Genomic DNA, 24,250 nt, shown 5'->3' on the forward strand with positions numbered 1-24,250 from the left:
CTATAAGCTAACTGTGTGGGTTTGAGGGTGTAGAGCGTACCGGGATCAAAACAATCCAGGCATTTGTAGCGTTCACCTACGGGGCTCGCCCCGGGCTCGCGGCAGTCATTCCCATCGCAGGTGCACGACTCGCTTTTGACAGCCTAAAGTTAGCATCTGCACAGACTTTCATCGTAGCACTCACTGGACCGGACGCTTGCACTGCTCTTGTGCTTCTTTCGCCTGTAACCACCGGTCACTCTGGGACTGCGCGAATTCCGCGAGCGGGGGATACCCGGACAGCACGGGTCCAATGGGTACGCCTTCCTTTGTGTTGGCATCCAGACACCGCTCCCGGTATTCCACAAGTGCCTTCGCGACGTCCGCCACGGGGTCATCGGGCGCTGAGAGACAGTATTCGATGAGAGGGTCGAAAGATATCAGTTCAATGCCGGTGGCCGCCTCGAGTCCGTTCCGTAGGGCATACGTTATCGCACTGGTAACCGCCGGTGAACAGTTCCGTTCTATCGCTAGGAAACGATGTTCAGCGGTGTGGGTTGCGGCGATGGCTTGGGGATCATGGAGGAGAGGCGGCATGGTGCTGTGACACGCCGTGCAGTAGTCGAACTCTAATGAAAACAGTTAGTAGGCCCGTAATGCGGAAGGTCATACTGATGTAGCTTTGTCGCGTACCTTTACAATCAATGCACTCGTATCTTATACCCTTGATTGGAAAGTCCCCGCACCCATCACATCCTGCATACATGCTGAAGAAGCTGAGTAAGCATCGACCCCTCATTGATGTATAAAACGTACTGTTCAACCGGCGAGTCGTACTCAGCATCACTACACGCGTCGGAGACGTCCTCCGCTGCACTCGCATGGCGCACCGCGGAGGCGAGGCGGATGCCGAAACGAAATCTGTAGGAGACGATCTCCTCGTAACCTTCGTCGTGCTCGTCCGATCGAAGTATCTGGAAGAGGGAGCATTTACGCGATGAGGCTGGTGGAAGCGTTCTCAATCTGTGTATGAAGTAGGGATCGAAGTCTGAAAGTTCTGCTGCGAGGTGGTTTCGCTGACGTCGCCAAGGGAGATGTAACTTCTGTACCATGACTCGCGTGATAGACTCGGCTTCAAGGATCTTGCGAATTTCTTGGAACTATAAAGCATGAGGATGATTGAGATGTAATATCATACTTGGAAGTCGGGTAACCTACCATCCCATTCGCAATTGCTAGAATCTTACGCTCGCTTCCAGGGTCCTGTGTCTCTGCGAAACGCGCTGCAAGTTTGTCAAGGTGCAAGGCGATTGAGTGAGTATGATCATGGAGCTGCACGTGGGGGCACATACTGCAGAGATGTTGCGCTCTACCGACCAATAGGTCCGTCAATGTGTCGACACTATCGTAGGCTTCCTGGAAGACGCCTGCGTCGATGAAGTGCGTTTTGCTGAGAATAACTAGCTGATAGTGGTGTTGTAAAACGAGGAAGAGGACCGGAAACATCCGCTATACAGGCGTAAGCCTGATGCCAGTATCACGTAGTAAATGACCGAACTCACCTCTTCGATGCGTCCAATGATCCCGCTAGGGACACCGTAGCTCGAGCTTAACATGGATTCGATGAACCCGTCCCCAAGGGAATAGTCTAGTGGTTCTAGCACATTTCGCAGCTCTTGTTCTTGGTGATCCATGACGATGCGCGTTACCTTCAATAGACTTGGATCTTGAAGTTCGGGCTCGCCGAGCGACCTCAGGAAAGCGACCACCCATCGGAGGCAGTCTATGTACCCCACGATATTCGAACTATTCTCTTTTGCCCAGCTTGCAGTGATCATCTTCTCGATGATCCACTCGATTCTCAGACGATAGATATGCGCTGAGATCAGCCAACCTGTCAAGGTAGAACCATCAAACCAGATGCATATGATATTCAATGCGAGATGACTGACCAGATGCACAATACACAGTCCATTGCATCAGCGTGACACCTGGTGGCATCATGGCGGTGAACTCGTTCGCTTCCTTGACCTTGATGAGGCCGTTCATATCGTCGTCCAGTACTAACACAGCGACATGAGCACAAACACGAAACCCTTTAAATAAGCAGATTGAGAGCGAACCTTCTGTGAACGTGGAAAGTGTGCGATAGTTCAGGTACTGTAGACACCAGGCATCGCGTGCTGCCTCTTCTGGCGTTGTGCAGTGCAGGAAGTCATCCGAGTCCGCTTCGGCTGCATCGGCCGAATTCGAGGGCACAGGAGGCGAAGAGGGAGGCTCAGCCGAACCAGATCCTGGCATGTCAGCGTTGTTCGGTGGCGCCATTGCTATCTGCAGGCCTCCACCATTCTTGGCGCGGGCTTCGCGTTCTAGATCGACAAAATAACTGCTCTGAAAGTATGAACACTTGCTCGAAGCCTAATGTAAATCGACGCACTCGTAGAGGTTGAGGATGAAGACGTTGCAGTCTACCGAGCCGCCCCAGCCCTGTCAAGTCTCCAGCGTGAGTTTCCGTACCAGTATTCAAGCCCAATTGAATATTGCGCACCATTCCTTTCCATAGCTTCTTGATGTCCTGTACGCAGAAAACTTTAGAAGCACATCTATGGAAGAGCAAAACGGGCCTGCACTACATGTACTTACGTGATTCTGTATGCGCTCATACGGTTGACCGCTGGCAAACTTCAAGATCGTGTTGAGCGCCTTGGAGTCGCGCTGCTGTCTATTGATCAGGATGTCAAGTTTGGTTTCGAAATGTCCGATGCTATCTTCTAGGAGCTTCTTCACCGGCGTCCGGATACGGCGGATTTCCGCAGAGCTAAGCTGAATCTTCTTATCGCTAGACTTGGGCCCACGCCTGACAGAATCTTCGTCTCTGGGGACCAACCCCGCGAGCTTGTTGAGTTTCTCGGACTCCTCCATACACGCCTTGGCGCCGCCTTGCGAGACCACCGCCTTTGCCATTTCCTCCTCCTCTTTGGCTGTGTCGAAGAGTGATTTTATCGCGCCTGCTTTCTGTCTGAACTTGAGAAGTTGTAAGATCTTCTTTGTCTGTCTCTGCACGGTGTACATATATGTCAATAAGATCCATTGCAGTAGGAATACAATGGGAGTAATCATACCGCAGCGTACCCGACCAAATATCTTCCAATCCGTTCTTTGCAGTGTTCCACTTTCCCCTCGTATCTCGATATTTCGTCCTGGATAGGTATTTATGAGACTTTGAATCGTGAATGACAGTGGCTATATACCTTCCACCCATCCTGCTTGAGCACACGACCTAGGTGTCCGGGGCGGGGCGGGGCGCATACGTTTTAGTTGGGATATTGACATAAGATGCGATGAAAAACCGTACCTATCATACCCGCGTCAACGTAGTTGTCGCACAGGTTACCCAGCGCCACAATGATTATCCTGATGTCGACGCAGATAACTGTGGGCCCGGCCGTCAGTGTTTTCGTTGCAAGACATTATCCCTTACATGCCAACTTGAACTTACGTTCGAGCTCCCCCGAATGTATCTTGTCCCCCACCATCACAGGCTCCGGTTCGTAGTCGCGTAGTCTGCGTGGATTGAGAGACATCAGTATGGTTGACGAACTTGCAGAAAATGGGGTCTTACTGGAAGAGACTACACAGAAGCTCCGCTCTCAACAGCTGCACGCCAGCAATCCTCTTGCGGATAGTCTTACTCGTCACCATGGTGTTTTTGGTAAAATCGACGGCCGTGCGAACGACTATCTTATCTGTGAGCACTGGTAGCCCAAGGCGCACGCCTCAGTGAGAACTTACCGTCGAGAGCTGGCCAGGCTGTTGCCAACACTCCGAGCGCGATGGAGACCGCACTGAGAGCGGACTCGATCCTTGAGGAGGGGACCTTCTCCAAATCCTCTTCTTGAAGTTTAGCCATCGCATCCCAGGCTTCGGCGTAGACATCATCGCCGAAAGCTAGGTCTGGCTGAGCATGGCTCTGTTGCTCCTTACCGTGCCCCATGTGGGAATTCAAGTTGGTGGTGCAGTAGCTTGAAGGGCGGTCGCCGGCGTTGAGGGACGTTGACTCCCGGAGAGGAGAGTCGGCGAGTGCGGCTGTGGACCGATGCCAGGGATGACCCTCGCTCGCCAACCTATGTAGGCCCAACATGCGCCTATTGTGGTCGGGCGACTCATTGCTGGGCATCTGGTTCGCGCTGCTAGGTTGTTAGTGATACAGCGTCCGCCACCATACAGGACACATCAAAGTCAATATAGTGGCTCCGGACCATATGTGGCAGTTGTCGATTGCTCTATCACGTCTAGAGCCGCACTACGGAACTCGCAGGTCTGTCGAAGCGAGGGTAGTTGATTGTTAGCGGCGTTTCGATGCATCATGGGGAGGGGCATCGGAGCTGCGGTGCTCCAGCCGACAGCTGAAACGCGAACCTATGTGCACACTACGGCCACGAAAGCTCAAAGTGAACACCGATTGACATGACAGAAGGTATCTCCCAAACTTTCGATACCGAGCGAGCAGGATGCCACAGAGAAGGTTTCTTTGATCGTGTACGGACGTGACGCCTCAGGCTCCACGAAACGTCTTGTGCGACACTTACATTAAGGCACCTGCGTTGTACACAGGTGGCGATCTCACCACCAGGTATATAAAGTTATGTTGAAGGTAGTGCCTCTAGTACGACATGCCTGAGAGGAGTTTGCATCGAACTTCAGACTTGCTGATGCCGATAGTTGTAGCCGTCGCGATAGCAAGATATCCTGTATTAGTCGCGTGAGTCACCAGTCTGCAGAAGCATGGAGTCCTGAGCAAAGCCCCGTACACATTACAGTAGATGTGCCGTCTTCCGTGCATCGAAAGTTGCCGCAGTGCTATCTTCAATATCTCGGCGGGAGCGAGCGATGATGATGATGATGTGCTTGAGGGCAGTCTACGTCTGCTAGTGCTCGAACGCGGGCGGAGATCTTCGACGTAAAAAGACTGTCTCACGTTTGTGCGTGACTTATTCCCGTAGTATTGCAGCGTAGTATGTGGTGGCGTGATGCGGGAGTTCTACTCGTCGACAGTATAGACTGACCTAGTGAGGCCGCTGGCTGGCAGACGACCGCTGACTGTACCCAAGGGCCAAGGCAAAACCTGGAGAGGATGTGCGCGTACATCATGGGTCCGGGAAAAGAAATGAACGAGCCTCGCGCGCGGCAGCCTGGAGCGCTGGAGCGCCAGCAGGGCCACATGCACGAGCGCCTACCATGATATTCGATGGCCGCAGCGGAGTGGGCTACTTTCTCGCCCACCACCATTTGCGCAAAGTGAGGGAGTAAACCGCAGATGTTGTGCGTAATGCAATTCCTGAGTCTCGGAGTCGATTTTAGCGTCGGCGGGCTAGAGCACAGTTACCAGTGCGCTTACTGGCTTGATCATCGTCATTGGCATAACTCGAAGTGCATAGTCATACTATTCCTACACAAGTCCTCTCATTCTCAGCATACCATACTGTCTCCCGGAAACCTCGCGTTTCCATCTCCAAGATCAAGTTTGACGTGAATTTCACAGCACCAGTAGGCTAGCGCGACGGCATGAGAACCTTGTCATAGTTCGACGTGTGCGTACCTCTCAGCCTTGGTACTCTCATCCACCTACATATTCATCAGAACAGCGTACATCCATGCCCTATCTTAAGTGCTCACCAGAGTGCTGGAAGCCCACGCCTGCGGGCTGGCGTTCATCTCGAAGTGGATGTGCCCGCCCGACGCAATGTCGGTGTGCTTGAGGATGGGGCCCTCCAGCGCGCGCCCGTTTACGGTGACGCTTTGGATGTACGGCTTGCTGGGCGCGCCAGACGATGTGATGACCAGAGGCTGCGGGGCGTTGGGCAGGTCGATGGTGATCTTGTCGAAAAAGGGCCTGGGGTACGTGTCGGGCTCAGTATGTCCACTCACTGAAAACGAAGTATGCACTCACGTTCCGATGACGTATTCTCCGGAAACGGGGTCGACGGGGTAGAACCCGAGCGCGCTGAAGACGTACCACGCGCTCATCTGTCCACAGTCTTCGTTCTACGATACATCTCTATCAGCCCAACAGTGCGCGATGTGAGGGGAACCAGTGACTCGACGCACTCCGGACAGGCCGTTAACGGAGTTGTTGTAGTTCGCGATGGCGATCTCGCGAATGCGCTCTTGGGACTTAGACGCGGCGCCAGCTAGAGAGTAGTAATAGGGAATATGATGAGAAGGCTACATACGAAGGTCAGCGACGTAGGCAGAACTCGAACCGATCCGCCTAGAACATACCTCGTTCGTGTGATCATTATGTCCTGGAGATGAACTACGTCAAGAACTCCGCATATATCCAGAAAACAAGTATCGATACTCACCACCGTCGAAATGCATATCCAAGAACTCCACGAACGACTTGTTCCCGCCCCTGCGCTCGATCAGCGCGCCGACGTCGTGCACGACGTCGAACGTGTACGCCCACTTGTCGCCCTCCGTCCAGCCCGCGTCCGGGCCCGCCCACGCGCCGCTCGCGTTGCGCGCCTCCATGAACCCGGTGTCGTTGTTGAAGATCGTGAATGGGGCGGAGAACGCGCGCGCGCGGAAGTGCGCGGCGTCTGCGTTTTTGCCGAGCGCGGCGGCGAGGACGGAGACAGCGTAGTCGTCGTCTGGGCATATAGTATGAGTATGGTGCGAGAATCCAGAAGAGGAGGTCAAGACATACATGCGTAGTCGAGAGTACGGGAGCCGGCTTCGGAATGGATGTCGTCTGCGACCCAGCCGTGTGTAGCATACACGGATGAGAGGCCGGCGCGCACTTCATAGCCCACATGCTGACCAGCTGTGCGTCAGCAATCGTCATGTATGCGGATATGCTGGACCTGCGTACCTGTTGGCGATCGAAGTACCTGTGTTGGCGAGATATGAGTTCATCTGTCATTGCTGAAGCTAAAGTGCGCACTCACGAGGTGTTCCAGTCGTTCTCTGGCGGTACCGTCGCGTCCTTGTATACTGCTGCATACGCCGTCTCGAGGTCAAAGTCAGTGAAGCCCTTGGCTACGGCCTCTGCGACGAGCGAGTCCGCATGCGTTCCAACCTGGGCAGTATCGTCAGATGAAGAGCTATGTTTGCAACGCAATGATGAATTACCATGATGTTCGTCTCTGTAGGACCAGACCAATGTCAGAGGTTCGCCTCCCGCAAGGTTCAAAAAATTCGTGTATACGCACCAACGATGTTCTTCCACATGGGAAGCCAGCCACCCTGGAAGATTGACGTGAGTGATCGCCACTCGCATACAGGGTTGAATAATGCGAACTTCGATATAGTCCTGGAGCATGCTCTGCACTATTGGCGAGACACGCTCTGGCGCGAGCAAGATCTGCCACGCCCATTCCGATCTGAATGTGTCCTGCGGGTGCGTAAGTAATCGCATCCTGAAAACAAGAGATGATTGAAGGAGCTTACCCAGATCGAGTATCCGGTATACGATTCGCCCTGGTGCACAGTGTCGTCATACCCGGAATAGTACTGCCCATCTTCGCTCTGCTCGTATGGGTACTGCGACGCTACGTCAGCTCGATCTATAATCGTTGGAACTATGCTGCAATGCTCACCTGCAGTGTGTGGAAGATCGCGGTGTAGAACACTTCGTTCTGCTCCTGCGTAGCACCCTCGACTTTGACGCGGTCCAACTTCTCTGCCCACTCGGCGCGCGTCTTCGCAGCAGTCTTCTCGAGGGAGGTCCCATCCGGGATCTCCTTCTCCAGATTCTTCCTAGCTTGCTCTACAGAGATGAACGACACGCCCACGCGAACGTCCACGCGCTTCGTGCCCGGGGCGAAGCGCGCAAAGCCCGAGAGCAACGTGCCGGTGCCCTCAGTGACGCTATCCGAGACGCTCCCGTTCTGTGCTACGCCGAAGCTATCGAAGGGGACGTCGAAGCGGGCACAGAAGTAGCCTGCGAAGCTCGGCGCGGGGCTGGGCCCGATGATGAAGTCCTGCCGCTCGGGGTTATGGCCGGTGATCTCGCGGCGGGAAGGGTCGATGTTGATAGACCCGTACGGGTACGTGACGTTGGTGGGGTCGTCTGAGCCCATGACTGAGGCGCGCGTGGCCTCGACAAGGACGTATGGGGTAGTAGTATCCTCGAACGTGAATCGAAGGTGCCCGACACGGGACGCTATCGAGAGAAGAATCAGTGTAACGCCTATGAGCGATATAGTGTGATGCGCTTACTGGCAGACTGCTCTGCATGAATTGTGCCGCCCTCGAGAGCGTCCATGATCACAGAGTAGTAGCTCGCGGTAGCGATCTCGTTGGTGTGTTTGAACGCCATCCCACGGCGCTCGAAAACGCTCTGCACTTCGCCGGCACCTGGAGCAATGACGGCCGGGCCACTTTCGCCCATCCAAATCGCAGGCTGGTGCGTACCCTGAAAGCCGTGAATGGAGGTACCCGTGTAGTTGTATGGCGTGACGGAGACATAGTTCTGTCTCGTCTGTGCTACCCAGCGCGTCATCGCAAACGGAGGTGCAGTGGAGGGGATCATTCCCCCTGAACCATCTGGAGAGCCACCCCCGTTTCCAATAAACCTATCAAACATGTCAGCACCCGCAGTAGTGCATTGAGAAGCGAAAGTGTATAGACGGCCTGTGCGACTGCTAGATGTACATCTGCCTGTACACACTCAAAGGCGCCATCTTTTACAAGGATTCTGACGCGTGATAAAATCACTTACGGGTCTACGTAGTCGACGGCTGTGCTCTTTGGTAAGGAAAACGCTGCTGGCACGTCGCGACGATGTAAATGCGCCATGGACGTGCTCGCCAGCAACGCAAGAATGAGCAGACGGCCCATCTTTGCTTCTGAGCAAGTATGTTAGTCCTTTTGCAGTGCGTGTTTGTGCAAGCAGGTATAGGAGCAGTACTGGGTACGAGGGGGGAACGTATCGTGCTCGCCGGTCGAGACGAGGGGAGAGGACAAGCTCTCGGAGCCCTCGGGTCGACTTGCTTGGGCGCCAAAGAGGGAGTGGGGTCGGCCACGTGCGTTCCGATCGATGTGGTGTCGCTCCGTCCTTTCGGAGTTCGAACCGGCGGACGTGAGGAGGGAGCGGAGATCTGTCGCATTCGGTCGTTCTCGAGCTCATTATATACATGCACGGCGAATGTCTCAGGAGTCCAGGAGTCACGATAAGTAACAAGACGTTCGGGTCCGCGAGGAGTGCCAAGAGGCACTTGGGAGCGATATGACTATCGTACAGGAGCTCGGAGGACGTAGGCGATGAGTCGGCGGGGCCACAGGAGGCAGTCGAGGCGAGTCGTCGGGCAGCGGGCGGCCGCGTACCGTAAGAGGAAGGCGTCCAAACAAGTACAAACCGGGCGAACGTCGCGTACCAACACCATCCCCTCCTCCAGAACTCGCACTGTCGAGTCTGTCGGCAAGGACAACGCGGCCGCGGCACAAACAAGACACAAGACGTCGGGATCGTATAGTACAGAGGTGGTGAGTAAGAAAATCGAGGAAAGGATGCGTACTAATCAATTTTATCGTAGTGGTTCTTCAAGCTGGTGACGTGTCGTTTGCGTGAGCTCGACTTTGGGCACCGCATCGACCGTCCCGGCACTGGACCACCGTCAACTGTTCAAGCGCCACGACGGCCCTGCAAGTCACGCTCGAAGCGAGCTTTCGCATCGCGGCGCTGGAGGTCGGCAGAGGAGTACCAGAGTGCAGGCTCGGGCTCGGATGGGTGGTAGCGCTTCAGGCGCTCGGCGTTGTACAAGGTGCGTAGGACGTAGCCGTTCCGAGTGCAGAGCTGATAGGTGTTGCGGTCCGTCAGGTCGTGCACGATGAACGGCCCGTCCCAGCGCGGGTGAAGCTTCGTCGACTCAGGCGAACGCCGCAAGACGAGCTCGCCGATGCCGATGCCGCGCTCGCGATAGGTGTCATCGCGACGCCGGGCCTCGTCCTCGAGACGCTGGGCGGCCTTCGCGTTCGCAAGCCGCCGGATCCGTTCAAGATCGTGGACATGCTCAAGACGCTGACGCTGAAGGTGCTCAATCTCGGCGTCGGTCGGTGGACGACGAAGGGCGTCGTACGTGGCCTCGCTCGGAAGACGAAGCTCTCGACCGTATGCGAGGTACCCGGGAGATGCACCGGTGCTGCGGTTGACGTGCGCGCGATGCGCCAGCAAAGCGTCCGGTAGGTACTCGTCCCAGCGATCTTGACTGTTCGGGGCCGCAAGCCGAGCTAACGTCTGGACTAGGTTGTCGTTGAACTTCTCGAGGCGGCCGTTCGTCTGCGGGTGGTACGGCGATGTGCGGAGGTGCTCGATGCCAAGCCGCCGGAGGTAGTTCTGGAACCTGTATGCCAGGAACTCCTCGCCATTGTCGGTCAGGATGGCCTTGGGCTTCCCGAAGGTCACGATGTGTTGCCGCAGGAGAGAGAGCACAGCGTCGGAGGAGCGCGCGGGGTGCGCGTTCGCGAAGGTGAGATCAGTGCCATGGTCGATGGACGTCAAGATGTACTGATTCCCGTTCTTCGTCTTCTCCAGCGGTCCAACCCAGTCGAAGGCCCAACAGTCGAAGGCGTCGACGCGCGGCAGAGGATGAAGGGGTTGTGGCTTGGGAGCTTCGCGACGGGTGAATTGACATCCATTGCAGCGACGAACAACATCCTCTGTGAGCTCGGTCACGTTCGGCATCCAGGCGCGCGTCCGCAGTGCATCAATCACCGCGCGGGCACCCAAGTGGCCGATCTCCGTATGGACGTCGCGAACGAGGGCGCGGGCGTCACCGAGTGTCGTAGGTACTCTGACAACAACGTCGCCGCGTCCATTATTAACGCTGCGCCACAGAAGTCCGTTCTGAAGGACATATCCACGACGTGAAGGCTCAGAAGTGCGGTCCACGAGCAGAGCCTGTCGCCAAGTCTCGAGTGTCTCGAAGCTGTCCGCTCGATTCGGCGCGGGCACGGATGTGTCCATTGGGTGCGCGAAGAGCGGGCCAAGGGTCTCCGAGTCCGGGACGTCTGCATGCCCAGGACGACGAGAGAGCGCGTCCGCAGCAAGCTGGTTACGACCAGGGCGATAGACGATGTGGACGTCGAAATGAGCGATGTTGTCCGCGAAGCGAGCAAGGCGGCGGCCAAGGTGCTTTTGTGACAGGAAGTACTTCAAGGACTCGTGATCGGTGCGAACGACGATAGGTGAGCCCTCAACGTAGCCGCGCCACTTCTGCAGGCAGTAGTCGATCGCTAACATTTCTCGTTCCTGCGCAGAGTACCGCTGCTCGGTCGGGGTCATCCGACGCGACTCATACGCGATGGGGTGAAGCTCCGACTCCTTGAAGGCAAAGCGAGCGTCGGATCCCTTCCCCCCGTTGAAGTCACGGTCCGACTGGTGGAGGATACCGCCGATCGCGTCGCCTGACGCGTCCGTGTCGACAACGAAGAGGTGCCAAGGACGTGGATAGCTAAGCACGGGAGAGGAGGTAAGCTGGCTTTTCAACGCTAGGAATGCACGCTCGCAGTCGGCTGACCATTTGATAGGTGCGCCCTTGCGCGGGTTACCCTTGAAGAGGTTGTAGAGAGGTCCCGCAATGCGCGCGAAGGCGTGGATGAAGCGACGATAGTAGCCAGCCAGGTTGAGGAAGCCGCGAACGCGAGTAACGTTGTCCGGCCGTGGCCAGTCCGTGATCGCATTGACCTTGTCGGGATCGGGGCGGAGACCATGTCCTGAGACGATGTGTCCCAAGTACAGGATCTCTGTCCGCGCGAACTGACATTTCTTCTCGTTCAGGATCAACCCGTGCTGGTTGAGCGCCTGCAGGACAGCAAGGACGTCAGCGACATGCGCGTCCTCAGTGGGCGAGAAGATAATCACATCGTCAAGATAGACAATGGCGCAGCGATCCAAGAACGGACGCAGGATCTCGTTCATGAAGTTCTGGAAGGTGGCAGGTGCGTTGCAAAGGCCGAACTCCATGACACGGAATTGATAGTGTCCGTAACGCGTTGTGAAGGCCGTCTTTTCGCGGGAGCGAGGGTGGATAGGTATCTGCCAGTAGCCCGACTTCAGGTCCAGGGTCGTGAAGAAGCGTGCGCCGTGCAGCTGCTGGTACGTGTCATCGATGCGCGGAAGCGGGTACGCGTTCTTAACTGTGACCGCGTTTAGCTTCCGATAATCAACGCAAATGCGGTTCGTACCATCCTTCTTTTTGGCGAAGATGATAGGTGCTGACCACGGTGACTGGCTAGGCTCGATGATCCCATCCCGCAGGCCGTCCTCGATGAACTGGCGAATCTCTTCGTGCTCCGGCGGCGAGTGCGGACGCCCATGTCCTCGAACAGGAACAGCGTCCTTGGTCTCGATGACGTGCATGACGCGCCCGTTCGGAATGTCCTCGTACCGCACCTTCGCCTGGAACAGCTTCGGGAACTTAGCCTTCCCAATAGCACGAAGGCGATCACCGAGAGAGCGTTTCGCAGCGGCAAGCTTCGCACGGAGCGGTGAGCGCCCCTTAGCAGGCAGAGGCTCGAGGTCGCTGAACGCGAATAGGTCGAGCGGCAAGAGCTCCGGCGAAGCAGGGCGCTCAAAGGAACCATCAAAGCTCGGGTCATCGTCTGAGAGGGGACGACGTCGGCGGCTGTAGGCTGCGTCGGGGCCAAGGTCGAGCGATGGTGATCGTGAGGGTAGTGCGGGCGCGGTCGGCGTGCCGGGCGGGGAGCTCGCGCTTAGGCGTGTAGTCTGATGTGTCGCGGGGTCGGTGATGAACCACGACGACGTTGCCCAGTCAGGCTGAGCGTTGTGGCGCTTCAACCAGTCCTGCCCGATGACCAGCTCGTACCGCAACCGGTCGTTGTCGAGGACGTATGCCATCATAGGACGGACCACACCCCCGATCTTGACCTTGAACTTGGCGAGGGCCGATGTACTCGTCGTGCCAGCGCCATGGATGACCCTCGTCGTGATGGGAAACTCCTCGAGTCCCAGCGCTCTCACGATGGACGGCTTGATGTAGCACCGAGCTGCCCCCGTGTCGATGATGGTGGATGTCCGGCGAAGCTTTGCACGGTACATCTCGCGCCTCGACGGGATCTGCACGAAGTAGATCGGCAACTCGTGCTGGGACATCGGTCCATCGGACAGGTTCAGGACATTCAGCTCGCTCATGTCCTCCTCGTACTCCTCATCTCCCTCGTCCTCACCCGTCCTCTCGTCCTCGCTCTCGCCCTCGCCCTCGCCCTCGCCATCGAGAATGTGCAGGCCCTGTGGACGCTGCTTGCGCGGCGCGCGGCACTCTCGTGAGTAATGGCCCGTCTTATTGCAGTTATAGCAACGTACTCGTGATGGACCACCAGGTGCGGTGCGGCGCGCGGGTGCGGCCTCCATGGTGTCAAGGTCCATGGGCTGCGGGTCAGTTGTGGTGGAGGTAGTTTGTGCGGGGGCTGTCGTAGGGGTGTGGGCGAATGAGAAAGGTGAGCTCGACGGTCGCGACTTCTGCTTGTGACGTTGCTGACCTGAATGCCCGTTGGTGGCCGTAGGCTTGTACAGGTTCGCGAGCCGATACAGCTCGCGCGCGGAGTAATACATCTCCTCCACAGTGGTCGGTTTGTCACGTCGGATGTCACGAGCGTACTCGGACGGAAGGTGTGCGAGGAAGTTTGCCAAGCGGTCCCCGAAGGTCATGTCCGCATCGGGAATCTGCGATTCCAGCTCACGGAAGGACGCGGCGTACCGGACAAGGTTGCCCTTGTACGGGAGGTTCCGCAGGTCGTTCCGGAGCGACTCGACCCTCAACGGGGAGTCAAACTTCTTCTCGAGCGCGGTGCGCAGTTCCGCCCAGCCGAAGGATCGGCCAAGGCGCTTCTTCTGTGCGACGTACCAGCGAAGGGCCTCTCCGCGGAAGAGCATCGGTGCCTGAAGCGACCAGTCGGCGTCTGCGACGTGCTGACCTCGTAAGTAGTCCTCAGTGATGAGCAACCAAGCACTGACGTCCTCGGTCTCCTTCCCGTGGAAATGGGGAGGTTCAACCTTGATGTTCCCGGGCCGGGGCGTTACCGGGGAGGTGTGGGCTGCCGGAGGTTGGACGACGAAGTTTGCGGAGGCGAAGGCGTGCTCGAGTGAGGTACGGAGTTGGTCCGCGGTCAGACTAGCGGCCTGCTCAGGTACCGGAGCGGGTGCTGTCTGTGTGTTCAGGCGATGGTCGACGTCGCGAAGGATCGCTTCGAGTGCGTTGTACGCCTCGGGCGGGAGGTGCGCCGCGAGCGCCGCGAGGGCGTTCGCTGCGTCTGTTTCCATGGGGGGTAGACGGCGTGCTTAGGTACGGGATAAGTATAGCGCTATGAACGGCGTACCACGGAGCACGAAGTGTCGGCGACTTCCGAAATCAAGCGGTTGGATGTCGAGAGCGATGAGGAAGTTGAGCAGTGTTCTGTACGGCGAGAGTCCTGTCCCGAGTCGAGTATGAGGTCTGACTAGCAAGAACCCCACACTTGATCAAGTGTGGTGTCGCTCCGTCCTTTCGGAGTTCGAACCGGCGGACGTGAGGAGGGAGCGGAGATCTGTCGCATTCGGTCGTTCTCGAGCTCATTATATACATGCACGGCGAATGTCTCAGGAGTCCAGGAGTCACGATAAGTAACAAGACGTTCGGGTCCGCGAGGAGTGCCAAGAGGCACTTGGGAGCGATATGACTATCGTACAGGAGCTCGGAGGACGTAGGCGATGAGTCGGCGGGGCCACAGGAGGCAGTCGAGGCGAGTCGTCGGGCAGCGGGCGGCCGCGTACCGTAAGAGGAAGGCGTCCAAACAAGTACAAACCGGGCGAACGTCGCGTACCAACATCGAGATCGCGCGACAGTTGGAGGAGTTTTGCAGGCTGGTCCCACAAACTCCCACAACTCCTTCTCGACCGTCATGTTCACTCATGCTTGTCCTCTCCAACACAATAGTTCTTGCGCTATGTGCCCGATATCTTCGCATAAACTGGTCGACTCTTGCAAGGACTCTCTCTTGTACGTCAGTCGCCTCGTAAAGAACGTTCTCTGCGACGGCACGGGGTCAGCTGCCCATTTGCATGATGCCTCATCACTTGTCTCGGCTTCTCAGGCGCGATTTGACAATCTCCTCTCCCTCGTCGTGCTATGGTTCAACGTTCAAAACGTGTTGACTGTGCTACCAGAAACGGTGCTGGGCTCATGGACGATGCGGAGCCTTTCGCGTGTGCTGCCAGAGTCGCTCGGTACTCGACATCTGTGCTCCGGGACAATATCGGCGCTGTAGCCAAAGCCAGACGTGCTCGCAGCTCGCGCACGCATGGAACTCATTCATGCGACGCGGCGGGCCGTTCTACACGCTGTCAGGCCCGCCCGGTCCCCTCTGCGATTCTCCGCTCATCGTCAACTGACCCCGGGTCCGCCGCCTTTGCACGCGTATCCCCGACGCGACGCGCTATAAAGAACGCACGCCGCTGGCATCACCTTTGACATCGCGCGTCGCTGTTTGCAGCTCCTCGACTACTCTGTAGGGCTCTTGGCTATGTTTGCAGCAGGCCTACGCCCCCTTGTGACTCTGCTATCCCTTCTGGTGGCCTCGGCAGCTGCCAACCACCTTGAGGTTCGGGGTGACCTCCACTTCCCGCTCCATGCCCGTGATACCAACAAGGATGGAAGTACGCCCGTGTACAAGAATCCGAACGCGGATATCGAGGCACGCGTCAGCGACCTGCTTTCGCGCATGACGATCGAGGAGAAGGTCGCACAGTTGTAAGTTGCCAGCAACTTCATGCGATGTTCTAGTCTCATGTACATCAAACAGAATACAGGGAGACATGAACGGGTGGATGGATTTCAATGATCCCCTCGACGACACCAAAACCTTCAACCAAACTGGTCTTGTGAGTATATGCGCCTTTTTCTCGCGAACACGCAGTTAACGGTCGTATGTGGTAGGAAGAAATGATGGCCTCAAAAGCTGGCGCTATCTGGGGTGGCTACCTCACCCCGTGGGACAAGTTTGTATTTGGCGTGAACGTCGGCCAGCGATACCTAATGGAAAACACAACGCTCGGCATCCCAGCGCTCATCCAGTCTGAAGGTATTGCATTCTCTACTCATGAGTAGTGTTCGCAACACTAACTGGCTTCAGGCCTGCATGGGTTCACGAACAACGGGACGATCTGGCCCTCCCCAATCGGCCTCGCCGCGTCGTTCAACCCCGACCTTCTGAAAGAGGCGGCCGCGACCATCGCAGACGAAGCCGAAGGTCTTGGCATCTCGCACGTCTTCGCGCCTGTGCTTGATCTTTCGCGGGAACTCCGCTGGGGCCGCGTCGAGGAGAACTTCGGCGAAGACCCATTCCTGTATGTTTTGTTCCTGCGTTTTTGCGAACTGCCACTCACCTCGATGCTAAAGGACAGGCGAGATGGGTTTGGCGTACGTGAGCGGACTGCAGTCCGGGCGGAGGCGCAACGCGAGTTCGTCTGCTATTGCGCGCATGGCTGCCACGTGCAAGCACTTTGCTGCGTTCGGCAGCCCTCAAGGAGGACTGTGAGTTCTCATGCCTTCGCGCCGGTCATGCGAATCGCTCATCGGGATCACATAGAAACATCGCGCAGGTTACAGGAGGCGAGCGCGAACTACGCTCAGCATACCTGAAGCCCTTCAACCGCGCATGCGTGGAGAGCCTGTCGATCATGACAGCGTACTCGAGCTACGACGGCATTCCGGCTATCGCGAACAAGCGTACGTCTTCTACTTACTGTATAACGGCTCGAGCTCAATATGAACGAATATACAGACCTGTTGACGGATATTGTGAGTGACATAGCTCGTACCGGAAGCCAATTGGGTTTCTTAACTCTCTCTATAGTTGCGCAATGAGTGGGGGTACAAGTACTGGGTGACCTCGGATGCAGGCTCCGTCGACCTTCTCATCACCACGCACGGAACCTGCGACACGCGTGAGTGCGCTGCGAAGATCGCGCTCGAGAACGGGATCAGCGGCGAGATGGGCGGTGGGACGTACACCTACCTAACCATCCCAGGTCAGTTGCACGACGGAATAGTGCATAGGTGAAGAATGCTCACCTCTCTCCAGACCAGGTCAAGGCTGGAACTATCGATATCAAGTTCGTCGATGAGACTGTGAAGGCGATGCTGCGCACGAAGTTCGCCCTCGGGCTATTCGAGAGCATGTGTTCCCTGCCGCTATCTGTACTGAACAAGTTGCTCACGTTTATGCAGATCCGTACCCATACGAGGACTATCTGTCGACGCTGCGGACGTCCGAGACTCGTCAACTGCTCCACGACATGGAGCGCGAGACGATCGTGCTGCTCGAGAACAGGCAGAACACACTCCCGCTCAGCAAGTCCATTAGCTCCGTTGCGCTGATTGGGCCTCAAGTCGATCGCGTCTCGGTGCGTACCATCCGTCTCCCGCTCTCCTGCAGCAAAAGTTATAACCTTGTGTTCACTCGCAGTTCGGCGACTACGTCTTCTTCAATGCGTCCAACAACGGCATCTCCCCCCTCGCAGGCTTCACCCAACTCCTCGCCAACACCTCCGTGAAAATCAACTACGCCGAAGGCTCCAAGCTGTGGTCGAACGACGTCTCCGGTATCCCCGCCGCCGTCGACGCCGCGAAGGCTTCGGACGTGGCCGTCGTCATGGTCGGCACGTGGTCGCTCGACCAGACGCTGCTTTGGACCCCGGGCACCAATGCGACGACGGGCGAGCACGTCGACCTGTCTGACCTCGGCCTCGTCGGCGCGCAGTTGCAACTGGTGCAGGCCGTGAAGGCTGTGGGGAAGCCGACTGTTGTGGTGCTCGTCAGCGGGAAACCAGTCGCGGAGCCTTGGATACAAAAACGTGCGCGACCTTTCGACCAGTCTTCGTTACTTGCGACTAAGTCTGATTCAATATTGCTGGAACAGACGCAGACGCTGTTGTGCAGCAGTTCTACCCTGGTGAGCTCGGCGGGCTAGCGCTTGCCGAGGTCATCTTCGGAGACGTCAACCCCTCTGGTTCGTATGACTACCATTGCCACCACGTCGCGCTAGGTTATTGACCTCGTACTACAGGCAAGCTCCCCGTATCGTTCCCGCGCAGCGTTGGAACGACGCCCGTATTCTACAACTACCTGAAAGGCAGCCGACCGATTGACGCGGGTCAGGTGCTCGACGACGGCACGCTCGTCTTCGGCCACCAGGTGCGTTATGGAACATTCGCATCATGCGCGCATGCGTTGAGCTAAACATATATCACATAGTATGTACTAAACAGCCCAATCCCGTTGTGGAGTTTCGGGCACGGCCTGAGCTACACAACGTTCAACTAGTAAGATCAGCACTTGTGTCTGCGAGTCTAAAAACACGTCTCAGACTGACGCAACTTGTAGCACCGACATCGCCTTGTCGAAGTCCACTATTGGCACGAACGACGATTTCTCTGTCTCTGTCACCGTGCACAACACGGGAGACCGGGATGGAAAGGAAGTCGTGCAGGTTTGTCCAACAAACATATCTCCGAGGCCGAGCTTGTTTCTCATGGTGAACTGTATAGGTATACGCCACCGATCTAGTCAGCTCGGTCGTCACTCCGAACCAGCAGCTCGTCGGTTTCCAGAAGGCCGACATCCCGTGAGTACCCTAGGCTGCGCATTCGCCTTGCACCTAGACTGACCGCTATCGTTTCTATAGTGCCGGCTCGTCAAAACGCGTTACTATTCCCGTGAACTCGACGGAGCTCGCGGCATGGACGCTGGATAACAAGTGGGCAGTGGAGCCGGGTCAGTTCGCTGTGAAGGTCGGGACCAGCGACCAGACGTTCTTGACCACGACTCTGGTCGTGCAGTAGCCCGGTCGCGCGCGCGATACTCCATGGGTGTTGATTCTGTGATTCGTGTATGTAGCACAAGCGGGTCCGAAGCATGCGTTACTGCTTCTCCAGCTGGAGTTTCCACGTACTGGCGAGCCTACATAGGGTGGTTGTGGTACGCCACGAAGGCGTTGGCCTCCGCCGCCTGCCACGGAATAAGGTTTGAGTTGCCGCCCGGTACTTTGCATCGCTCCGAGCGCGGCTGCGCCGGGAACGTAACAAGGCCGGACTCTCACATGGCCATCATCCTTCCTTGACGCAAGTATATATCCACCTCCGCTCAAGTACCTTCTTGACACTCCGCCATGAAGCTAGACACGACCGAGTTCACCCTCAAAGGCCTCGAGGCTGACGGCGGGCTCGCGCTGACCTTCGTTCGAGCCACCCCCAAACAGGGGCCTCAGTCCGCGAAGAAGAAGGCTAGGGCGCAGCCCATCGCTGAACCTCCTCGACGCCTGTCGTTGATATTCCTACATTGTGTCGCCTCTCGTACGTTCTACTGCTCGCCACGCCTGCTACCAGTAGCGGGTCGATCTCACCTCCATACCATATCCACAGACAAGGAAACATGGTTGCCTACGATCGAGCACTTGTTCGACATGGACAAATCCGCATCGAGCGATGCTTTTACCCTCGTCGAAGCATGGTGTATGGACGCCCCCAGTCATGGCCGCGCCGCCGTGCTCAACGAGAAGCTCCTGGAAACTTACCCTGAGGGGACGAGTACGCGTTCTCTCCTACCGTTACGGCAATAAACTCTGAGTACATCTTCATTCCAGCTGGTGTACAGTGGGCGAGAGGCGTCCAAGTACTGCTCAAGTCTGGGGTGATCTCCGGGAACAACGTGGTCGGCGTCGGTCACTCCGCCGGAGCATGCATTGTGTTCGTACTCGCCCAGCCTTACTCCTAAAACATACCCTGACGCACCTACTGTTCTCGCAGACTGCAGTCAACCGAGGGCTACCCACTCGACCGCCTCCCGTACTCGTCCCTCATTCTCATTGAGCCAGGCCTGATGACGCGCGCGATGTTGAACACCGTCCGCTTCGACAAGGCCTCGCCCCTCACGCGCGCCGCCGAAGCCGTGCGCATGCGCAAGGACATCTGGCCCTCCCGCGCGGCCGCGCGCGAATGGCTCACGAAGCGCTTCCCGTACCGCCGCTGGGACGCGCGCGTCCTCGATCTTTTCGTCGTACGTCCCCGTTCTTTCACCTTCCACGCGCCCAGTAGTCCTCACACACTCCTAAATTACACGCGATAGGAGCACGCGCTGCGTGACCTACCTACGACCGCGTATACGGATAAGGGAGAGGGCGTAACCCTCGCGGTGACGCAGAAGGACGAGATCGCAGGGTACTCGCACTACGAGGACGCGTTCGCGGCGCTCGATGCGCTTCCGGGCCTGTGCCGCGCGGTGCCCACGCACGCAATCTTCGGGTCCGTGATTGACATTGTGTACGCCTCCCTCTCTCCCTCTCCCTCTTCCTTCCTGTGAATGTGGCTGACAACTCGGTGCGTGGGGACAGGCCCCCAGCGCTACACGCATGCACGATCGAGGCGAGCGAGGGCGGGCTGCGGAGCGTCGTGCGCGTGGAGGGCGCGGGGCACCTCGTCGTGCAGGAGGACCCGCGCGCGGTCGCGCAGGCGATTTGGGGCATATTGCATGAGGACCACGTCCCGCCACCGCCCGCATCGGCGCCGACGCGGGGCGCGAAGCTGTAGTTGGGTTGGCTTTATTTGACACGATGAGGGTCTGACGTGAGCTTAGAGGACGTGTACTTAGTTTGTCAGTGGAGGTGTGCGTATGACAGGTACTAGCTTGTAATAGGACGTGGCAGTGCGGACTCCCTCCCTGGAAGTGCCATCTGAGTATGTGGGGAAAGGACCCGAAGTCCGTGTGTATGGGTACTGGCATGGCAGCACACATCCGCGCGAGCACGAAGAGCGCTGACGGCGGTCGCGCGCCGGTATGTAAGCTGCGCCACGGCACATACGAAGTGAAGATGTAATTGCAGGGATCTATTATAGTGAACAGCAAAATGAGAGCGTTAGGTATCATATCAAAGCACTGCCAAGCGGGAACATCTACAGAGCCAAGTCAATGTCTGTTCGTACAACATATGCACAGACGCATGCTAGAGATACACCGGTCCTCTTCGCGTTTGTCGCAGAGGTACCGTGGGCAAGCTTTGCCGTCGTCGCGGCTTTGACGGGCGCATGTACCGTGGAAGAATGTACTTAGACCTCGCCACGGGGGCGGTCCTCCGCGTCCTCTTGCATGCTCTCCGACAACCCCGTTGTGGTGATCGCAGTGCCTGGGTACGCGAACACGAGCTGTCCCAGTCCTCATCAGCACGCGCGGTTCGCACACCATCGCATGGAAGAGTGTACTGACCTTGCTGGAGACGGGGTCGTGGTGTAGGTTCCCGTCGCTGTCGACGGCGCCGCGGCCCGCGGCGCGCAGGTGGCCGAGTGCGAACCCGGATAACGCGGTGCCGGATGTGGACACGGTCGATATCTTTTGTAGGTGTTCGCGTGCGTTAAGCCTGTGGAGTGGGTTAACCTCGGCTTCGGGTGTCGGAGCATGCGAGGAGGGGAGAGGGAACTGACATTGCGAGAAGGGATGTCACGTATACTGTAGTGGCTAATGTTAGCGCGGGTTCTGCGATTTTGGCAGGTGAGATGTACGCACGGATGGGGAGGAAATCGAAGAGAGCGAGGTAGACAAGGTTGTCCGGCATCGCCACGAACTGTCGAAGTGTGAGTACTTGAGGGCACTGGGTGTGGCATCGGGACTTACGCAGATGAGGATAGCGATATCGACCACACTACGCAGGAACAGACGTGAGCATCTAGCTCGGCGCGACGTTGCACTCCATCGAGGAACTCACCTTGTTACAGCGCCGGTCATGATCGAATACGTGATGATCCTGTTCACGAGCGTATCCGTGCTGAGGGACAAAGTTAGTACAGGACGTCTGCGAAAGGCTGGGACCTCGGCGGCCAAGGGCGTACCTGCGGATGCCTGTTCGCCGGGTGTACAGGAAATAGCACAGTGAGGCGGCGATAATTATATCGTCCGCGGCTGCGATGGCGAGCGAGCCCGTATAGAATGGCTATTGGTGTGTCAGGTTCGTCATCGAGAGGTGTCAGGAGAAATGTATTGCTTACTGTGGTTTTGTGGAACTGGTCGAAGCTCGGGAACTCGATTCTGTATAGCGCAGGATGTTGAGTTGAGAACACGGTGAGAGTTTGTAAGAGTCCAGCGTACGTCAAGACCACCACGGCTGCGACGAAGTCGTCAGATACGTGACTGAGGAAGGCGGGACACAAATAACTTACCAATCTCGAGGGCAAAGTGGGCGAACGCGAGGAGCGTCTGGTGGTCCAAGTGTGTTAGTACGCGTTAACCAAATGCCGGGGGAGAATCGCGCACTACTATCCCGACGAGGAGTATGTTCTTTTCGCTCACTGAGAGAGCAGAGAAGAGTCAGCGTCCGAATGCCGATGCCGTGGAGTCTACGCACGTATCCATAGTCGCCGGATGTAAAACCTATCCGGCAATACGCGTCAGGTTCTGCCGTGGCCATTCTGGTTCGGGATGCGTGAGGGCTTACAGATGAATGGAAAGCATTATCAAGCCCTACGATCACGCAAGATCCAGTGAGTAAACAAGACGCGGAGTTAGACGGAAACGGGCCGAGCGTACTGTGATTCCCGTAACGATCTGTTTGCGAGATTAGCATCAGCGCAAGTCCCAGACGCTCCATCTTGATGAACAGGTACTCACATCATCGACTCTGTATCGCCCATCCGTGTGTCCGTGAGTCGCAGAATCGGACCACAAAGGTGCAGCACGACTGACCTTGTGGTGACCGCCCACGCCAGAGGGTTGCCGAACTCAGCAATCGCGGACCGCCAGATATACGCACATATGAGATATGTATGGAGCGTCTCGACGGCCCTGCGCAGAGTCCTTGTCAGCGGGATTCTGTCCTGACATACGAGTTTGACCCTACCAGATATAGAAGACCTGCGATGCAGAGGGTGGGCGTCGTTAGCCTAGACTGCGCTTCGGCCTTACGCGGGTATAGCGGGAAAGGCGACTCACGTAGACCTTCAGCCACAGCGTGTCGGTGCGCCAGCTGCGCTGGTAATAGTGCGCCATCTGGAAGAGGGTCCAGCCGTACATCCTGGACAGACATGGTGTTTCAGCACACACAGCGCGCACGGAAAGAGTCGATACGGTACTCACGCTACGGAGATGTAGACGCCGATGAGGCCTGCGCCAGCGGTCGGGCGAATGTCTGGGGCCCCTGCGGTCGACATGGTGGCGGCGGCGGTGGAGGTTAGAGAGAGACCTGCGGCAAGCGAGGCGACGGGCGATATCGAATAGTTGTGTATCGTCGGCTGATTTAGCCGATCGCGTGGAGACGGAGACTCGAGAGCCTGGGGGACGGGAAGCGCTGCAGTGGCAGAGTCGGAGGGACTGGTCGTCAATGTCGCCCCACGCCCTAAAAGAGCTCCGGGGTGGCGATCTCGCGCGAAAGTTCAAATCGTGAGGCGCCGTGCCTTTCTTCGCGAAGTTCTCGTCCGGTGCATGTGCTCGCGCTGCTCGGGCGGAGAGGAGAGGAGCGTGCCCGCGGCCGGATTCCGCCCGGTCATTGAACCGTAAATTCGACCACCACATCCTTCGGCATCTCCCAGATTTGCATGCTGTATCGTCAGAAGGCAGGGTGGCATGGAAGCGGGAAGTAAACGGCCGGGCGCGCTGCGGGGAGGACCCGACGGCGCCGGAAGTAAATGTGTACTGGACGTCACGCGGCATGTGTTAGCGCACTTCTCGCCCACCACGATGCCGTCGTCCTTCCTCCACCTCCGCCCATAGCGCTCTGATCGTAGGTTGCGCCCTGCAATCGTGCCCGTACGACGGGCTCGTTGCAGCGGTCGTCCTCGCAGCAGTTATTCCTGCCGCCTGGGCCTCCCACACATGCTGTGCAGTGCTCCCATGCGCTCTCGTAGCTTGGGAACGGCGCACCTGAAGCAGCGCAGGTGCATCAGACAATTTGAGGCATCCGCAGGGAAAACTAAAAGCTCCGCGTGTTTCGAAGTTTGTTGATCATCTACGCTGGGCGCGGGCCAGGGCTTGTTGCAAGGAGTCAGTGTTCTCTCTGCATTGCGCCACAATGCTGCTGCGCGATTCGGACGGACCCAAACGACAGCAGCGGCCATTCCATCGAGGTCGCGGTCTTCGCTATCTGCCCGGCTCAGAACAATCTTCGCGACGTCCGAGGCCCGCCTCGTGTCGTGAACTGTCTGCGACAACCGGTGGAAGGACGCACCCGATGTGTCGTTTCGACCCTGTTCTGCCCCAAGTGCCGACGCGTACCCGACCAGGTCTAGAAGTAC

General features: G+C 57.3%; 6 protein-coding genes across 6 annotated transcripts; 2 read left to right on the forward strand and 4 right to left on the reverse strand.

Moving 5' to 3' along the window:
• Positions 1 to 76: 76 nt before the first annotated feature.
• On the reverse strand, positions 77 to 4,156 carry TRAVEDRAFT_18782 (uncharacterized protein; the record flags this gene model as incomplete). The annotated part of the gene is made up of 17 exons (XM_008036568.1): positions 77 to 143; positions 185 to 580; positions 796 to 953; positions 1,089 to 1,139; positions 1,198 to 1,262; positions 1,332 to 1,443; positions 1,542 to 1,873; positions 1,932 to 2,042; positions 2,103 to 2,365; positions 2,417 to 2,466; positions 2,528 to 2,554; positions 2,623 to 3,036; positions 3,112 to 3,179; positions 3,335 to 3,412; positions 3,479 to 3,543; positions 3,602 to 3,725; positions 3,772 to 4,156. 17 exons carry the CDS (start codon positions 4,154 to 4,156, stop codon positions 77 to 79), a joined length of 2,766 nt encoding a protein of 921 aa, XP_008034759.1.
• A 1,487-nt stretch (positions 4,157 to 5,643) lies between these two features.
• Positions 5,644 to 8,781, reverse strand: TRAVEDRAFT_116333 (glycoside hydrolase family 92 protein; the record flags this gene model as incomplete). The annotated part of the gene is made up of 15 exons (XM_008037781.1): positions 5,644 to 5,872; positions 5,930 to 6,024; positions 6,088 to 6,204; positions 6,262 to 6,284; positions 6,345 to 6,632; positions 6,689 to 6,797; positions 6,854 to 6,872; positions 6,930 to 7,060; positions 7,114 to 7,127; positions 7,194 to 7,227; positions 7,283 to 7,375; positions 7,432 to 7,524; positions 7,581 to 8,146; positions 8,203 to 8,558; positions 8,705 to 8,781. 15 exons carry the CDS (start codon positions 8,779 to 8,781, stop codon positions 5,644 to 5,646), a joined length of 2,244 nt encoding a protein of 747 aa, XP_008035972.1.
• A 619-nt stretch (positions 8,782 to 9,400) lies between these two features.
• Positions 9,401 to 14,502, reverse strand: TRAVEDRAFT_27699 (uncharacterized protein). The gene is made up of 16 exons (XM_008036697.1): positions 14,320 to 14,502; positions 13,958 to 14,253; positions 13,565 to 13,902; positions 13,507 to 13,514; positions 12,521 to 13,440; positions 12,220 to 12,471; positions 12,137 to 12,160; positions 11,985 to 12,079; positions 11,512 to 11,922; positions 11,242 to 11,453; positions 10,820 to 11,169; positions 10,517 to 10,766; positions 10,229 to 10,451; positions 9,803 to 10,164; positions 9,519 to 9,746; positions 9,401 to 9,468 (listed from the first exon to the last, which is right to left on the reverse strand). Exons 5-9 carry the CDS (start codon positions 13,352 to 13,354, stop codon positions 11,850 to 11,852), a joined length of 1,278 nt encoding a protein of 425 aa, XP_008034888.1. The 5' UTR covers positions 13,355 to 13,440; positions 13,507 to 13,514; positions 13,565 to 13,902; positions 13,958 to 14,253; positions 14,320 to 14,502; the 3' UTR covers positions 9,401 to 9,468; positions 9,519 to 9,746; positions 9,803 to 10,164; positions 10,229 to 10,451; positions 10,517 to 10,766; positions 10,820 to 11,169; positions 11,242 to 11,453; positions 11,512 to 11,849.
• A 967-nt stretch (positions 14,503 to 15,469) lies between these two features.
• On the forward strand, positions 15,470 to 18,820 carry TRAVEDRAFT_57362 (uncharacterized protein; the record flags this gene model as incomplete). The annotated part of the gene is made up of 17 exons (XM_008037035.1): positions 15,470 to 15,728; positions 15,781 to 15,859; positions 15,915 to 16,059; positions 16,111 to 16,324; positions 16,377 to 16,511; positions 16,567 to 16,706; positions 16,762 to 16,778; positions 16,834 to 17,008; positions 17,062 to 17,154; positions 17,208 to 17,383; positions 17,446 to 17,833; positions 17,899 to 17,988; positions 18,046 to 18,173; positions 18,234 to 18,301; positions 18,363 to 18,468; positions 18,527 to 18,603; positions 18,664 to 18,820. Exons 1-17 carry the CDS (start codon positions 15,502 to 15,504, stop codon positions 18,818 to 18,820), a joined length of 2,415 nt encoding a protein of 804 aa, XP_008035226.1. The 5' UTR covers positions 15,470 to 15,501.
• Positions 18,821 to 19,099: 279 nt separating this feature from the next.
• Positions 19,100 to 20,686, forward strand: TRAVEDRAFT_144905 (alpha/beta-hydrolase). Its single transcript, XM_008037782.1, has 6 exons — positions 19,100 to 19,330; positions 19,400 to 19,564; positions 19,621 to 19,723; positions 19,784 to 20,033; positions 20,103 to 20,296; positions 20,368 to 20,686. Exons 1-6 carry the CDS (start codon positions 19,147 to 19,149, stop codon positions 20,561 to 20,563), a joined length of 1,092 nt encoding a protein of 363 aa, XP_008035973.1. The 5' UTR covers positions 19,100 to 19,146; the 3' UTR covers positions 20,564 to 20,686.
• A 166-nt stretch (positions 20,687 to 20,852) lies between these two features.
• On the reverse strand, positions 20,853 to 23,383 carry TRAVEDRAFT_70473 (uncharacterized protein). Its single transcript, XM_008037783.1, has 19 exons — positions 23,097 to 23,383; positions 22,953 to 23,034; positions 22,861 to 22,874; positions 22,707 to 22,805; positions 22,632 to 22,641; positions 22,551 to 22,568; positions 22,459 to 22,484; positions 22,369 to 22,394; positions 22,278 to 22,312; positions 22,184 to 22,220; positions 22,113 to 22,128; positions 22,013 to 22,052; positions 21,857 to 21,957; positions 21,733 to 21,792; positions 21,642 to 21,669; positions 21,534 to 21,591; positions 21,452 to 21,476; positions 21,237 to 21,387; positions 20,853 to 21,175 (listed from the first exon to the last, which is right to left on the reverse strand). The coding sequence occupies exons 1-19, from the start codon at positions 23,168 to 23,170 to the stop codon at positions 21,080 to 21,082; spliced, it is 996 nt and encodes a 331-aa protein (XP_008035974.1). The 5' UTR covers positions 23,171 to 23,383; the 3' UTR covers positions 20,853 to 21,079.
• Positions 23,384 to 24,250: the final 867 nt, after the last annotated feature.

The sequence above is a fragment of the Trametes versicolor genome, assembly GCF_000271585.1.
Source record: "Trametes versicolor FP-101664 SS1 unplaced genomic scaffold TRAVEscaffold_3, whole genome shotgun sequence".
Taxonomy (NCBI): Eukaryota; Fungi; Basidiomycota; class Agaricomycetes; order Polyporales; family Polyporaceae; genus Trametes; species Trametes versicolor.